This window comes from Mercenaria mercenaria, chromosome 5 (assembly GCF_021730395.1).
Source record: "Mercenaria mercenaria strain notata chromosome 5, MADL_Memer_1, whole genome shotgun sequence".
In the NCBI taxonomy this organism is placed as follows: domain Eukaryota; kingdom Metazoa; phylum Mollusca; class Bivalvia; order Venerida; family Veneridae; genus Mercenaria; species Mercenaria mercenaria.
In genome coordinates this window covers 21,618,165-21,634,301 of record NC_069365.1, presented here as the reverse complement: position 1 = coordinate 21,634,301, position 16,137 = coordinate 21,618,165, and the positions used below count along the sequence as shown (strand labels likewise).

At 35.5% G+C, this 16,137-nt stretch overlaps 1 protein-coding gene across 3 annotated transcripts in view; it reads right to left on the bottom strand.

The window, feature by feature from the left end:
• LOC123556604 (uncharacterized) overlaps window positions 1-3,432 on the bottom strand; it is a 169,382-nt gene extending 165,950 nt beyond the window's left edge. Inside the window, exon 1 of one of the 3 annotated variants that reach the window (XM_053542874.1) lies at window positions 3,405-3,432. In XM_053542874.1, the coding sequence (XP_053398849.1) occupies window positions 3,405-3,417 (13 nt within the window). In that variant the 5' untranslated portion in view covers window positions 3,418-3,432. Of the gene's footprint in view, window positions 1-1,817; window positions 2,010-3,150; window positions 3,297-3,404 lie in introns of those variants that run through there. The other 2 variants (XM_053542876.1, XM_053542875.1) reach the window with 2 other exon arrangements.
• Window positions 3,433-16,137: the final 12,705 nt, after the last annotated feature.

The window sequence follows — 16,137 nt, the reverse complement described above, 5'->3', positions numbered from 1 at the left end:
AGCATCGAAGTATCACACTGAGTTCCGTTGTAAGAGTTAATGCAGGCATGAAAACAGATCATATGGTTGCAAGAAATGTATATTTTTGGGTTTCAAGTCGTTTGAAAATCATTATATTTCACTTATCGGAGGTCCTTCAAGTTTCCCAATTTAACAACTTCTTGAACATTTTACCTTGAACTAAAAGGAAATTGATGTAAGTGAAACACTTAAACTTGATAACACGAGCGATTTGTAAGGTAACACAAGCAGTCAGAGAACCATACAATAATGCATTCCTCTTAGAAAATTCATAAATCTATATTACGGATGCCTTTGCTATGATAATTTAAGACAAGCGAAGAAAACGTAGACGAATATACTAAATGTATTTCGACCTAGCATGTGGACGTCTGACATTTCTTACAGTCGTAGCTTAATCATGCTAAAGTGATCCTGATGTTTATGATAAGACTTCTTTTAGGTTTTCTTCCGAGTACTGATAGAGTTTTATATGTGGAATTGGGTGTTCAAAGTGATTTAAAATGTGTTCAATACAATGGTCTTCTTAATTGTTGTTTCAGTACAGGTAACAGGACCCAGTCTTTATACTTATAAAGAAAACATGATAATGTTGCATTTTGACTGCATAAACTATAATTTTGAAGAAAAAAAACTTAAGACATTCACAGGATGTGTGAAAATACGTACGCACAGCACCAAAGGTAATAAACAGTTTTGAAAGTCAATTGTTAGACAGTTAAAGACTATTTTATTACAAAAATCATCTGAAAATAATTGAAATATGATTGAGTTGCCAAGTCATAAATGATTCAGTCGCGAAATAAGTGGTTAGTTTACTTTTCTAAAAGGGGAAAAGCTTTTGAAACAGCGAGTGAAATTAAATTTGTACCTATCTGCATTAAAATGTGCATATGGTAAACTACAGAGGATAGAACCAATGGTTTTCCTCTGTTACTTGACATGTGCACGATTCTCTGAATGAATATCTTTCTTAATCATTTTTTCCTAAATTCAAAACACGCAAGACAATCTATTAAATAACTTTATACCAACAGTACTCGGCAGCTATACGTTTCCTTCACTTATATTGATGTTTACTGTTTTTCCTTATCATAAATATCAAAAGTTTTCTGGAAAGTTTCGAGGTGATCTTTATTTCTGCTTATTTTACTATTTTCTCCCTTATTCACTTCTGAAGAACGTGTCACGACTTCCTTCGGGGAGTGAGGAAACTGACAGACCTATTTATCTCATTTTCTTAAAAGTACGTTCAAGTGTTAAATTACCCTAAGCGGAATATACCATACCCACATGCTTTCACTTATTTTCAACAAAGTGTTCTGTACTAATCAATTTACTATTGTGTTTGTTTGTTGTCGTAACTTATTTGGTCTCTCTAAATGTCCGCTCCTACAAAACAGATTCAGTTACGAGTAAAACTGCATTACATGAACTCTCGGTATGAACGAGAGGGATACCGTTTCCCAACTCGCCCCCAGGTCTATGAAAGGTTTGGCACTATTACATTGATACCCGCATGAGAACATGCACCCTCTCTAACGACAGACAGGAGCATGACTCGAGCATAAACTCGAACTCGCCACCTCTCTGACAGACTGCATTACCCGTGCCAACCGAGTTTATACACAGCCCAACTACTCTGAGGACCCAACTCTACCTAAATGTTGCAGAGTTGAGCGCTATAATCACATAACTCTAAACAAAATAATATCATTATATCAATGTGCACCAAACACAAGTATGAGAAATTATATGAGAAAGTGTGAATGTCATAATAATAATATGTAACTCACGTTGACTATCTCCGACCACAAACATTTCCGCTTGTCGCTGTACAGAATATCCACGAAATGGCATAGTCACCACATTAATTATGTCGATATTATCTTATAATTATTTCTACATATAATTACATATGTTAATTGCAAAAATAGAAGCAGTACAGTCACAAAACATGCATAAAACAAGTAATCCGACAATAAAATCGCATTAACTATAACGAGGCTGTTGTATTTTTATATGAAAGGCCAAACTTGACAGTAGTTTTGTTTCATGTGCGATGGAGCACATATTTTTGTAAGAAGTACCATGAGTTATGTGTGTATCAGTGGAGTAGAATTTTTTGTATATACAGAAACACAAGCATTTTGAGGAATTAAAGCAAAAAATGTACATGTACTTAAAACAATGTTTAATGTCCGAGTGTTCTTTAGGTCCGAATACAGTTTTCTATACGTCGTACATGAATATGAAGTGAACTTACTTTGATACATAAAGAAATATAACTATTCTTTGACGGTTACAGGTAAAGTTTCTGATTCATTTATAATTTATATCTTACATAGACTAAAACATGTAAATCGAAGAAAGATATCTAAGTGTCAATAATAACTTAGTTACAATACACCTTTTTTCCTAAAACACCAACGTTATTTTTCTCCTTCGTGAGATGAGAAACACATATTGACGTACTGCCTGATATGTTATGATGGCAATATGCATTCTTATCCACCCACCACATACAATAAATTAATTAGGTGACCTCATACAACAACAACTGTCAACATCTAACAAGATATGATCATTATCACAGGTCTGTATCGCACATCATAGTGACAAGACTAGTTGCTTTCTTTTCATACAACATTTCTTAAGGCAACAGGTAAATCTATTTAAAATACACACAAAAAAGAAAAAAGATAAGAAACATCAGGGCGATAAAGTAGAAATAATAATAACATAAATGTATTTATCATATTGCACAGACAAAAACTACTGTATAATTTATAGTATTTACATTCATTTTACAGTTGTACGATCTGTTTTAACACAAACCAACACATTTTTAAAAGATGTAAATCAGTTAGCTTATATCTATAGTAAACTATCATTTTCAAAATTAATATAAAAAGAAAAAACGTACTTCGAAAATGAATTATGAATACCAAACGAGTGTTAATGTATTTTCCGACAAAAAAATCTTTTTACAATGCGTTTATAGGATTACTAGTATATAAGTTCAAATCTAAGTATGGAATAAAGGATAGAAAAAATAGTGCCACACGGAAATAAATGATAGTTAGAATGAAACTGAAACAGATATCAACATAAAAATAACAATTTTACCTGGCATTCTGCTATATCCTTAACCTTTTCTCACTAAAATTATTCCTTAAAAAATCTAAATCCTTCGTGTTAACTATCTGCAATCAGTGGAAAAAGTCAGAAGTTAATTAGTGTTTACAGAAATATGTAGCATTTTCTCAGAATATTAACAAAACGCAACAGCGTAAGATCTATGCACAAGACAAAAATCTATATCAAAGATAGGGGTGAAAGTTTGTGTTTCTTCCGAATTTTGGCAAAGATATTATAAATACCTTGCTGGCTCATCAATAGACGATCTTTGTTTTGATTACTTGCTCCGGCGCGCTCCGTGCGAAACATTTTCCATCGGACCGTAAAACGAGAATTTCAGATACTGCACGTATAATTCAGAACGTTCGTGCGCCTGAGCGGTTACATGGATGTGTAGCTATAATTGAAACATTTTGTCTTTTGAAGATAATACCATTAAGAAATGACCCAATTTGTATTCTGTCTGCATAACTCTAATTCAAACTATACAATTGTATATACAAGTAGGTAATCCTGAATGTTATTTTCATTGGATTACAACTGAGTTTGTAATATTACAATATAACAGTTTATTCACAAACAAAAGCTAAAATTTTATAGAATAATTGTAACCGCACATATCTGGATTTACATTAATAAAATGTAACACAATTTCGTTTCCGTTGCAATCTCTGAAAACAAGCAGGGTAGGGAACCGTGTTAGTGCCATCATGTTTTTGTGTTTAAAACTGATGTTGAAATTTGGCACTGACGCGTTTGTCAACTACCGTAAGACAGTTAAATTTCGTATTTTACTGGATGACACTGATATGGAGCCGTAGTTCATAATTAACTTCATAAAGATCTGTTTTCTAATTCAAACTTGTTAGCAAAGATCTGGGCGGATAATTGACAGATATAAAGAATAGCACATGACGCGCCTTTTCTAGTAGGAAATGCGTAAGCTTGAAAACAACAGAAAACGAAACAAGCTGCTGCCAAACTATTCTCAAGACAAGGCATTTTTTTTTTAAAAATATAACTACTTAATATTGCTTGTATAAATGATAATTTACTGTGGGATATAAATACATTGTATTTCTATGGTATCCTGCAAGGAACATAAACGTAGTTTTCGTTTCTAGCGCATTCTGTATTTTTTTATATTTTGTTAACTTCGTACATAAGTATAAAAAGTAAAAAAAAAATCTGAATAAAATTAATGCATCATTAAGTGCCTGTAAATGTTTAAAATTAGATGACAGTTTTTAAGACAGATCTTCAATGTTCCGTCCACATGAAAAACCTAATGGTGGTTTCATACCTACAACATATCATTTAGGGGAAAACACTGTGCTCATCATAACAAACTTCGTTGGAAGGCAGTAATTTTGACATGTAATTATGCCTTGTCGACAAAAAATGTTTGATGCATAAACCAAATTACCTTTGAGGTTTTATGAGACAAATAAAAGTATTGGCGCGGAGCCAAGTAGGTAAGGAACCTGTTGGTGTTACATTTATGCGACACCAGAAAATGCGTTATATATATATACTATGTACGTCAGTGCATTTAATGAATAACTAGTTAAGGCTATTTCTTTTAGGCATTTAGAAAGTGCGTTTAGACAGAAATCAGTCGTATCGGGTATCAGGTTGGTATATTAGGTAAATTCAGATTGGTGTAAAATTGGTCAGTGCACCTCGATTGTATTACACTTAATCAATTTTCAAATATTTAAGATTTCATCTAACTGCGATATATATTTCGAGTACGATAACATAGCATACCGATGGCGTTCCATATAATATTTAAATGCTAATTTAAACTCACCTGAAAGAGCTATTGCTATCGGTGGGTTGTCCGGAAACATTTTCTCCTATAAAACTACTGGGCAGACTTACACAACACTTGATATGTAGCATCCTGCCATGGACCTCTCTAAAGTTAGTCAAAATTGTTTCACCTGACCCTATTTACTGAGTCTGACATTGAAAGAAATAGGGGAAAAATGCTAAAACAACGTTTTCTTCTCATGATCCGCTCTTCGGGTCCTCACAGACTTGGTCAGAAGCATTATTGCTTCAGCTTTTATACTTGATTGCACATAGGGTACAGAAACAATCTTTAAATGACTTCTCAGTTTTGTCAGATGCATCATTGTATAGATCTTTTTAAGGTGTGGACAAAATAGTACCGTTCAACTGCCTCGTTTGGCTCGGATGCTGGAAAGGTCAAGGCCATGTGAATGCCTCAGGGTTTGTCTTGCTCTCTTATTTCTTTCAAGGTTCTAATAGAACGCTTGCTGTTATAGACAAGAAATTTATATAAATTTTATACACATATATTGTTTCAGTATAAACTAGTTGTTTGGATTGGAACTTTACATTTAGTTTATTGTATTGTTCATAGTTTGATTATGTGCTGTGTGGTACTAATATATAAATATCATATGGCAACGTGTGTGACATTGATATTGTCAACCCGAGGGCAGAATGTCACCCGAGGCGAAAGCCGAGTGGTGACATTCTGTTTCGAGGGTTGACAATATCAATGTCTTACACGCTGCCATATGATATTTATTTTATTATACCGAACAAAATTAAGTTCATAAAAAAGTTTAAAAAAAGTTTTTAATTCATTTAATTCAACTGTTTTAACTTTTGTCTGAATCGTCTGTTTACACATTAAACAGTGACGTCACTACTATATGTGTACAAGGGAGGCAATCATTTCATGATTTGGCTGAAAACATTGAAGCAGTTATTTGCCCTTATATGACATTCAAAATATCAGTGCGGTCACATGACCTGACAGTCACTTTCGCTCGGTCACGTGGCAAAATGTTTGAAAATGTGTTTGATAGTCATAATATCTCTTTTATGGGTAATGGGATTTTATCATTGTAGACAAAAGTGAGGTATAATAACGTATTTTGGTACATGTATCAAATTTGCTGCCCAGTTTTTGTACTGAGTAATTATCTTGTGTATTACACTTACCTCCCATTCCATAAATATGATGTCGTCTCCATAATCCATATGGGCTTGCTGGACTCAATCTGTTGATAACAATCTATTAAACGCATATAATCCAAACATTGGTTCGGGTTGCACACGATACACAGGAATGGTTCAGTGTTTCATAGGAAAATCATTCTCACCGTGGGCCGATATACCAAATATCTATTAATATAAATAACATTGAACGAAAATACTAGAATTGGATACCAGCGAATAAAAGTCGAATATGGGGCATGTTGAATGTTCAATGTCATACCAGATCGACGTTGGATTTTGTCAAATGTACGATGCCGTGCCAGCCCCACATTGGACCTTTGCGACTGCCAAATTCGTGCAAGCTCGACATTCGAATTTTGCAAATGTGGAATGCCATGCCAGCTGGATCATTTCATGCCAGCTCGACTTTGGTTCTAAGTGAGTGTTAAATTCTATGCAAGCTTGTCTTTGGTTTTGGTGAATGTCAAATGTCTTTCCAGCTCGACTTTCGGTTTTGACGAACATCGTGACAGATCGACATCTAGTCTTGACGAATGTCGAATGTAGTACCAGCTTGACATTCGACTTTGGTGCATGCTGAATGTCGAATGTCGTTCCAGCTTGATATAAGATCTTTGCTAATGTCGAATGTAGAGCTAACTCAATACTGGTTATTAACGAATGTTTTATAACGAATGTCGTGACAACTTCGTACCATACCATACAAAATACACTTATTTACAATATATAAATGATAGTTTGGACTTGATACATATGTGGAAGCATGATTTTGCGCTTAGTCATTTTACAGCCCCTTGTGTAATATGACTTTTCCTTTTGTCTGAACGGTGAAATCCATGTAGTGAACTTATATGTATACATGAAATGTATTAAAGGTAAAACGTTCAAGACACTCGAGGGGCAAAACATTAAGCTTTTCTTATCTGATCAAGATGGAAACTGATCTGCCGTTTCTAAGCATAAATGTTTTATCTAGGAGGTAAGACAGTAATGCCCCAGTCTTAGTGTTACTTTTTGGTCGCGCCTTTGTGCTCCATTTCTGACAACCACGATTTGGGAATTTCAGCCGGTTGCCACGATGTGCCAAGTTGTCGCCACGGGCTAGCCACGTGATAGCCACGCTGTTGCCTCGTTGTTGTTCCGTTGTGGCACAGCTGACAGGTGACAACGAATATCAAAGTCGGGTTATGCCCACTGCCGCCACACTGTCACCTAATTGTCGTCACGTTGTTCTACGCTGTACTTCGTTATGCCTCGCCGCCGCAACGCTACAACCACGTGCAGCTAAAAGCTCGTCACGCATTGGATGGCTGAACAGGGTACATGAAAGCACAGCACAACACAGCACCGTACAGTACAGTACAGTACAGTAAACTTCCAATAAATGTAATATAGTTCACATGATGAATTTGTAATAATTTCTTATCTGAAATTAATTAATTAAAAATTTACTGTGTGAACTACAGCTTATTTATTTTTCATTTGTTTTATTTTTAGTTCTATGCATTTTTACTTTATTGAACACAATACAATGTATATGACAGTACAAATATTGCAGTATGAATTTGTATGAAAAAGTGTTTAATATTGTATTAATTTCGCGATGCACCATGGGAAAACCGGGCTTATTGACTTGTCATCAGTGTATTTCTTGATTATAATTATGACAAGGTGCGTCACATTTGTATTCTGTTGTGTTAATTCAGATTAGAGGGCCGAGCCAGATTCAGCAGAATGTTGGACACCTTGCTCAGTACAGCAGCCCCTCTGCGCAGTACCTCTCTGGATGGCAGCACCAGTACCAGACCCAAATCATCTTGTGGACATGCTCATTGTCAGAACTTGTATGTTTGATATATTGATAACGTAACACATTAAGCACAGATAGTGCTGGACTCCCTTTTCATGCTATCATTGCTATAATTATTGTTGAATTGCTGTTAATAATAGGACTTGGGTGATTTGTGGCTAATTTGGGTTCATTATGCTGATAGCAGGATCCCAGCATCACACACTATGTTATATACAACAGTTAAATGGAACCAGATATTTGTTAGACTAAGTACTCATTGTAAAATACTTTATATAAATTTGGAGCAATTAGAAACAAGTTCTATAAATAGCACGTCTACTGAGGTATAAATAGGTAGGTGGATGACAGAGGGAGCATTCGGTATCCAGCGATCGAAGAAGGCACACGAAGGATTCAACTAATGATTTATCCCAGTACCTTGAGAAGGAGGTTATTGCAACTACCCTGTCAGGGCGGATAAATTAAAAAAAAGACGTTTAAAGTTCATAGACTAAAGAAAAACTGCAGAATTTCAACAAGGTTTCGAGCTATAGGGCCAGCGCGTAGGAGTTTTACCTTTATGGTAGATGAATGCTATAGACTATAGCAAATATAGGCTGAGCATCGGAAAGCTGAGACAGAGACCCAGAGTTTGGTAATCTACTGAGAGTAGGAGAGTTCCAGCTTATAGACGGTTAAGCGTTATTGGAGAAGTACAGCCAAGGCATCGGGGATATACCAGTACGGTAGTTGAATGCTACATGTGATAGCAGATAGGCGCTGAACATCCAGGAGTCAGGGCAATTATACAGAGTTGCAACTTCAATTAAGAGGACAGAGGCCGAGCGTCTATACGAAAGGACTCGTATGTTGTTGTTTCAAAGACATCGTCTGACGGGAACTTCAACAAAAAGACTAGTCAAGTATAGAGTCTCCAGCCTATAGGAGTTTGAGCTAATCATTATTAATTGAAATTTGTTAGTTTGAAATATTTAGTGATTTGCCTGATCACTGAAATTATTTAGCTCATAATAGAAATCATTCACAAATCATTGGTACAGGAATCATTTAGGCAAGGTGGCCAGAGGAAAATTCTATATATGAGATATTTGGTCTCACCGGCTATACATTTTAACAAAGGACATTCTATTTCGTTTGTCAGCTAGTCTAAGACATAGTCACCTTAGCGATTGGACCCATTTCATTGTTCAAGATGCTAAAGGCGTAGGCACTTCCCTGGGTCTAATAACTCGTATCCTGACACTCATCAGAACCGCTCAACCCTCATCACCGTTCTGGGGCAGATTGACCAGTGCCATAAGTGTGGCGCCACATTACGACCATGTATGAGTATATCGGCCCAAGTCACACAGCCACCGGTACCACTGCCGCACGTCACCATGCCAGAGATGACGCGATCACAGTCTTCTCCGCCTGTGACCTCACCGTCTGTACTTGGGTCGTATACTGTGGTGGAGACACACCCCATTTTTGCAGCGTCAAGCATCAGCTTCGCCCTGAACTCTTCAGTGTTTCATTACATAGACATCAAGACCGTTGACAAGTATGGACTGTGTCACAGACTGAGCCATAGACTGTGTAAGACTGTTACTTTTCGTAAAACATTGTGATATTGTATTACATTGAAGTTAGTGTAGTTTTACAAATGTCGTACGGTGTAATATTGCCTGTTTGAAAGTTGTATTTACCTCAGGCGATAGTCGAGCGTAAATGCAGCTTTATAACAGGCAGTATTGCACTATAATTATGGTCTGTGTACAATCACCGTAAAGAATTTGTCATACCGCAGTCCTTTTATTAAACCTTAATCGAACTATGTTTGTTTGTCTTTGGTTCTTCTTGGGTTTTCATTCATTATAAAATTGATAAGGGAGGACTTAGATTTGCTTTTGTCCGTACGTCCATCCGTACAAAAAGTTTTGCTACGTTATAGTACGTTGTACTACGTTCTCGCAACGTTGCCACGTTGTAGTACGTTGTTGGAAAACGGCAGTGTATTTCGAACATGTCCGAAATTAAAATTTCCAGTTTACGTTTTGTCACGTTTCAGCCATGCTGTTCTACGTTAGCTCACGATGTAGCCACGTTTCCAAACATATCTCATACGTGGCGGCCAAAACGTGACACTATGACCTGGGCATAACATAAACAAAGTATAGCCGACAGCAAGAATACGTGCAAAGGTGTGTTCAATCACACGTAAATGCGGAAAAGTAAAAATTAAGAAGCGTCTGAATCCGCACTCCACGAGAAAGGAAGGGAATTAATCTAAATGAATCTTGATCAAAGTGTTTTAAAAGGTTACCCCCCTGAGTAAAGCTATAGACTACGCATGGCTGGATACATTTCGTACATTTTAAACACATTGTACATTGAAACCAATACAAGCGTTTTAGGTTGTCCATTGATTTTCCTTCGGGATGAAGGTGAACGGCAAATTACTTCGGGTAATACAAATTGTGCTTAAAGCTTATAATTATACATGTATGAGTCGTTTTTGTGCACGATGCCATCCACACCACCGCCCCCATTTTTCCAGGGATGGAAAGAGAGCAATTACACTTGCCTTTGCCTGTCCATCTGTCCGTCAGTTTGGATGACCGGTTGACACAATTTTTCACCTATAGTCATCAAACATTATGCGATGTGCAGCTATTACTCTCCGTAAAACCAGGTAGAAAACCACTGAATCATTCAAATATGTATAAAGGGTCTGAAAGGAAAGTTTGTGCCGCACGTATCTCAAAAGTATTTGACAAAGAGTCATGAAAGTTTATAGAAATGTTTTATAGCGTGGGAAGATTCGCTCCAAGGGGTTTATTTTGGTCTCATCCGTACTATTCCATCTCCACTTACAGCCATCCTTAAGTTAACAATCAAGATGAAAGGGAAGTTTACTTAGTTTTGTCAATGATTATCAAAAAGTAACATATGGCCATACTGGGGCAGTAAGTTTGGGCGAGGCTTTGTTTTCTATTTCTTACATTTAGATTTTCATAAAAAAAAATTATTTGCATGCCACTTATTTATTACGTTCTACGTAAGTTGTGAAGTAACATAAATTCAGATTGCTTTATTTATTGACAAACCGTTATGATTAAAACCTGTTGCCTTCGTGGTTCAACATTATAATTATCTTCACGTATTCCCCCAATATCCAACTGGCTATGCGGTTTTGCAAGGGACGTAATCTGCGCTGGAACTAAAATCAACGAAATTGGGGAGTTTTCTCCCTTTTGATTGATGCGCTTTTAGAGCAATTCATTTAGTCAAATTAAGAAACGAGACCTTAAATATGTTTTAATGTACGGAATAATGAAAAGTAGCAAATAATTCATATGAAATAGCGGGTAATTTTTCGTTCCATTAGAGAAAGCTTTCACCACTTTCGTGCAAAGATCGAATAAATTCTAGAGTCGGCAGATAACCATCAAATTACAAAGGCAATGAAATGCTCTATGCCAATTTATGATATTTTCATTTGATTTATAGAATACCGTGATTTCAACTGTCGGTTTTCAATAACGGCTAATCAGTGATAAACAAAAAGACAAAGAAATAAGAGGAGATTGTTTTGTGTGCTCACCTGTACATTAATCTTTTTATGATTCTGTATTATTTTTGAAATCTGTAGTTTTTGCTGAAAAATAAGAGTTAGCTGCATAATGGAAAAAAATGTATTTACAACCGACTGGAGTTCAGCCACATAATTTTGCATATTTTGTTTTTCACTCATACCTTAAAGCTTTCTACACTATGGAGTAAGACATTGTTAATGACGGCAATTAAAAATCAAAGAATTTCAAGAAAGTTGTAATTTACAGTAGGAAATGAATAGTTTAGCAGACAAAAATAGAAATATGGACTGTCTATGCTTATTCCTTAACGTCTGTCAAATGAGCCATACCATGAGAAAACCAACATAGTGCATTTGCGACCAACATGGATCCAGACCAGCCTGCGCATCCGCGCAGTCTGGTAGGGTCCATACTGTTTGCTGACGGTTTCTCTAATTGCAATAGGGTGTGAAAGCGAACAGTATGATTCCTGACCAAACTGCGCGGATGCGCAGGCTGGTCTGGATCCATGCCTGTCGCAAATGCACTTTGTTGGTTTTCTCATGGTGCGGCTCAAATATGTTTGAACTAAGTTTCTTCATTTCAAGTGAGATTTCCCTGTGTCTAAGGTAACGTAACAAAATAATATGGATATCTCGAACTCTAACGAAGTTTAACTAGACTCTTTACTCATGTTCATTTGTCTCAGACTCATGTAAAGTTGAAGACATGATACGAAGTAAGTCGATTTTCAGTTGTACAGGACTTGTAATTAATTGTTCTCTCTTTTCAGAAAAAAAAATGAAAATTTACAAGGTGGGTGTTATTCTCCTGTCGGACATCTTGCAAACCAGACAGAACATCATATCGCGTTTCAAATCCACATAAATTTATACAAATATACCATTTCTCATGGAAAATCATATCATCCGGGCAGATAATAAATTGCCATTAGGCAGTCTTAATGGAATACCGCTATAACGTCTTCAAACACCGGGCAGATACAAATCTTCTAAGACGCTAAATTCAGAAACCGTCGCGAGCTAATATTTTCCGTCATATAAATGTATAATTTATTTGTTATTTGTTTCAAAAATTATATTATCAGATGATGCACTATTTAAGTTAAAACAATCATAAATAAGCCTTAATTTCAAAGGGTTAATAGCAAGTTTTCCTAAATAAAACGGTGTGCCTTCCGGATTGAATCCGGGAACCAAATGGGCGAAGACACAATGTCACGCGACTGGATAGCTTTCATGATTGAAAATTGTTCACTCAAGTTGTTCGAAATCAGAAATTAAAGACTAGATCATAATACTCTAATTAAGCATTCAATGTTCAGGCAGAATTATTGCAAAATTTTATCGTGATTTCTGGGAGGCCATATTTGATTTCAGCATTTCAAACACTGATTGAAATAAGTTGTCACGGAATAAAACGGATTTAATAATTTCTAAAACATTTATTACTTAATTGATGAGGCAAATTATTATCGGCAAAGATCGTAATAAAATTTTATGGCCTCTATGACTTGATGTAAGTCATTACAATTGCACGGAATTCAACTCCGTGTATGTGACTGCTAGTTTTTTAATCCAACGTAATTATAAGTATTTCACCTTAACTTGCAATGCCCCGTTCACATCGCCACAAAATATTGTAAGGAATTAAACATTTTAACCGTTACCCTGCTGAATTTCTATAATGAACTTGTCCATCTTTCAATTTGCGCAGTACCATTAACTGTTTAAAGAGGTGCTTATCAAAAAGATACTGACTGAATGGCGAACAGTGCAGATCTTGATCAGACTGCACGGATGTGCAGGTATGAGGTAGCATGTACATTTAAGCCATTTCGGTTATGTGTTCCATTCAGTGTTTTTTGTCTGCTATAAAGACACCATGGTTCTGTTAAAGCTTCTTTCTTAAGCAAAGCTGTATAAATCATTACATATTTTAGCTACGTTTTGTTTTTTTACGCATAAGTATCATTCGGTTAAGAAACTTGGATTTGATAAATCTCATAGTTGTATTCAATTAAGACAACTCTTCAAAAGCATTGTTTTAAACTGATTCAGTTTGACTTCATTTATTTCAGAGAAAAAAAGTTAAAAGAATGTTAAATTGCGCTAGTGTAAACAAGGTCTTACATGATAAAAGAAAGGATAAGCCTTTATTCAATGCAAATTATTTCATGCACTGTTTACAGGATGCACCTTTGAAGTTCTGAATCAAACGTTTGAATTCAAAGTATTCCGTTCGGAAATAAATAAAAAAAAATACTGAAGCGCTTTTAATAAAAACAGAACATAATAAACAAAAACACACATCATCCCCATTTATGCTGCTTCCATTGTTGGGGGATTGCCAGACACGCAAACGTACTCTTACATGACAATTGGATGACTATTATTTCTTTTACAGCACAGTATCTCTTTTATGTTTATTATTGTAGAAATTTCTTTTGTAAACCCAGTATTACAGTTATTTCTGCCGTAAACTCGACATTTTAGTTACTTCTGATTTCAGTTTGAAATCAATTAAAGCTTTGACTCCACCTAACAAACTTTCAGCTGACAACTTCTCATTAAAAAGTGCATTTTCTTGTAAAAACTGAAGCGGAGAGAATCGGTGTTTCCACGACTCGCCAAAAAATGCTTTTTTCTTTTGTATTTGTTGCTATAACATTATGGCTGATAAATATCAATTTGAAATATTAAGCAATAATGGAAACAATACATTCAAGCGCTAGTGTATAAAAACATTCTGGGGAATTTATTTATTTCTCAACTTTGAATTTAGTCTAACTTGTTAAAAGTTATGAGTACAGGCCATGATTTTGTAAAAAATCAAATATAGAATCGATGTACAAAAGCATTTAACTAAAACCAGTATAACACTAAAATAATGTGTATTAAAATTTAACTTGTCTTTTAACGCGTCGAATAATATTATTCCATATAATCATAATATAAAAAAAATAATAAAAAGGAAAGCGGAAAAACCTGTTCCTTTTGTCAATATAAAGTTATATCAGACAGGTAAAGAATCTTGAGAAATTGAGTCTACTTTATGCTGCCTGAAACAAAAGAATATCTGAATACATATGTGCGGTTGTAGATCCAATTTCATAATCTTGAGGTCGTGCGAAAACTCCTGATGCATTACTAAGATAGGTGTACCTTTACAAAACCACAAAAAAACCATTTGAGCCGTGCCATGAGAAAACCAACATAGTGGCTTTGCGACCAGCATGGATCCAGACCAGCCTGCGCATCCGCGCAGTCTGGTCAGGATCCATGCTGTTCGCTAACAGTTTCTCCAATTCCAATAGGCTTTAAAAGCGAACAGCATGGAGCCTGACCAGACTGCGCGGATGCGCAGGCTTGTCTGGATCCATGCTGGTCGCACACCCACTATGTTGGTTTTCTCATGGCACGGCTCATTCTGCACGGCAATTACATCCCAAATTTATATTTATAAAGATTCGTGTCTTATCATTGCAGCTCAGGAATCATCTGTCACATCCTATTTCTTTTATTCTCAACCATACCACAAAAACGCCACAAACGAATTAAACTACAATAATTGAAAACGATAATTTTATATTTAAAACCCCATTCAATACTAGTACCAGAGTCAAGTTGCTATTATAATCTAATACAGGGACTTATCATACAACGACTGTTCTGTCACTTTCGGTGATTTGTCGTGAAATTGAAACCAAAATTTTCACTGAACCGTTAAAATTTTGAGTACGAAAAACACTCGAGTAACAAATTGAATTAACCTCCGACCCGTGCTATCTATGAAATCCATATAGTTTGCACTCATTGTGCGTATTTTGCCATACCATTAAATGTTGATGGTCATAAAGTATTCAGCTACATCTCTGGAGCTGATTTTATTTCTATTGAAGAAGTTTTCCTTTTTCTCTGGCAGACGTAAAACAGAGGAAAGAAAAATACATTATCAGAGGTTATTGACATCTGTCTATTACCATGCAAGCAAGGGAACTCCGCTGTGGAGAAAATATTAAAAAATGTATTTTACGTAGAAAAAATCTTGAAATGCACACTATTTAAATTGTTTTAAATTGGATGAACTTTCAATACGTGACAATAAGTTTCCTCATTTCTATAAAGATGTATATAAACACTTCGACTTTACATAATATTTTGTTTTTTGTTGTTGTTGTTTTGTTGTTTTTTAAAATGACCACTCGCCGACCATTACACTTTCAACTCTTTAACACAATCAGACTGGCTTTGATTTTTATCTCGAACATCTGTTATCTCGAATAGCAAGGTTAGATAAAATAAATATGATTCAATATTGCTTAAACGAATATTACTCTAAGTAAATCTGCAAATTTATAATTTGCAATAATCTTGAAAAGGGTGACATTACAAGATAATGTATACTATTCTGAATATGTATATATATTTATGTTGGTTAATCCGGTATTAAAAATATGTTATTGAAATATTAGCCATATTTGTACGCGTAAATTATTCTTATAAATCCTTATTTTAGAAGTTTGTCACAACAAATGTACATGCTGACGCTGATTATTGTGTATGGGGGTCTTCCTAGGTGTCC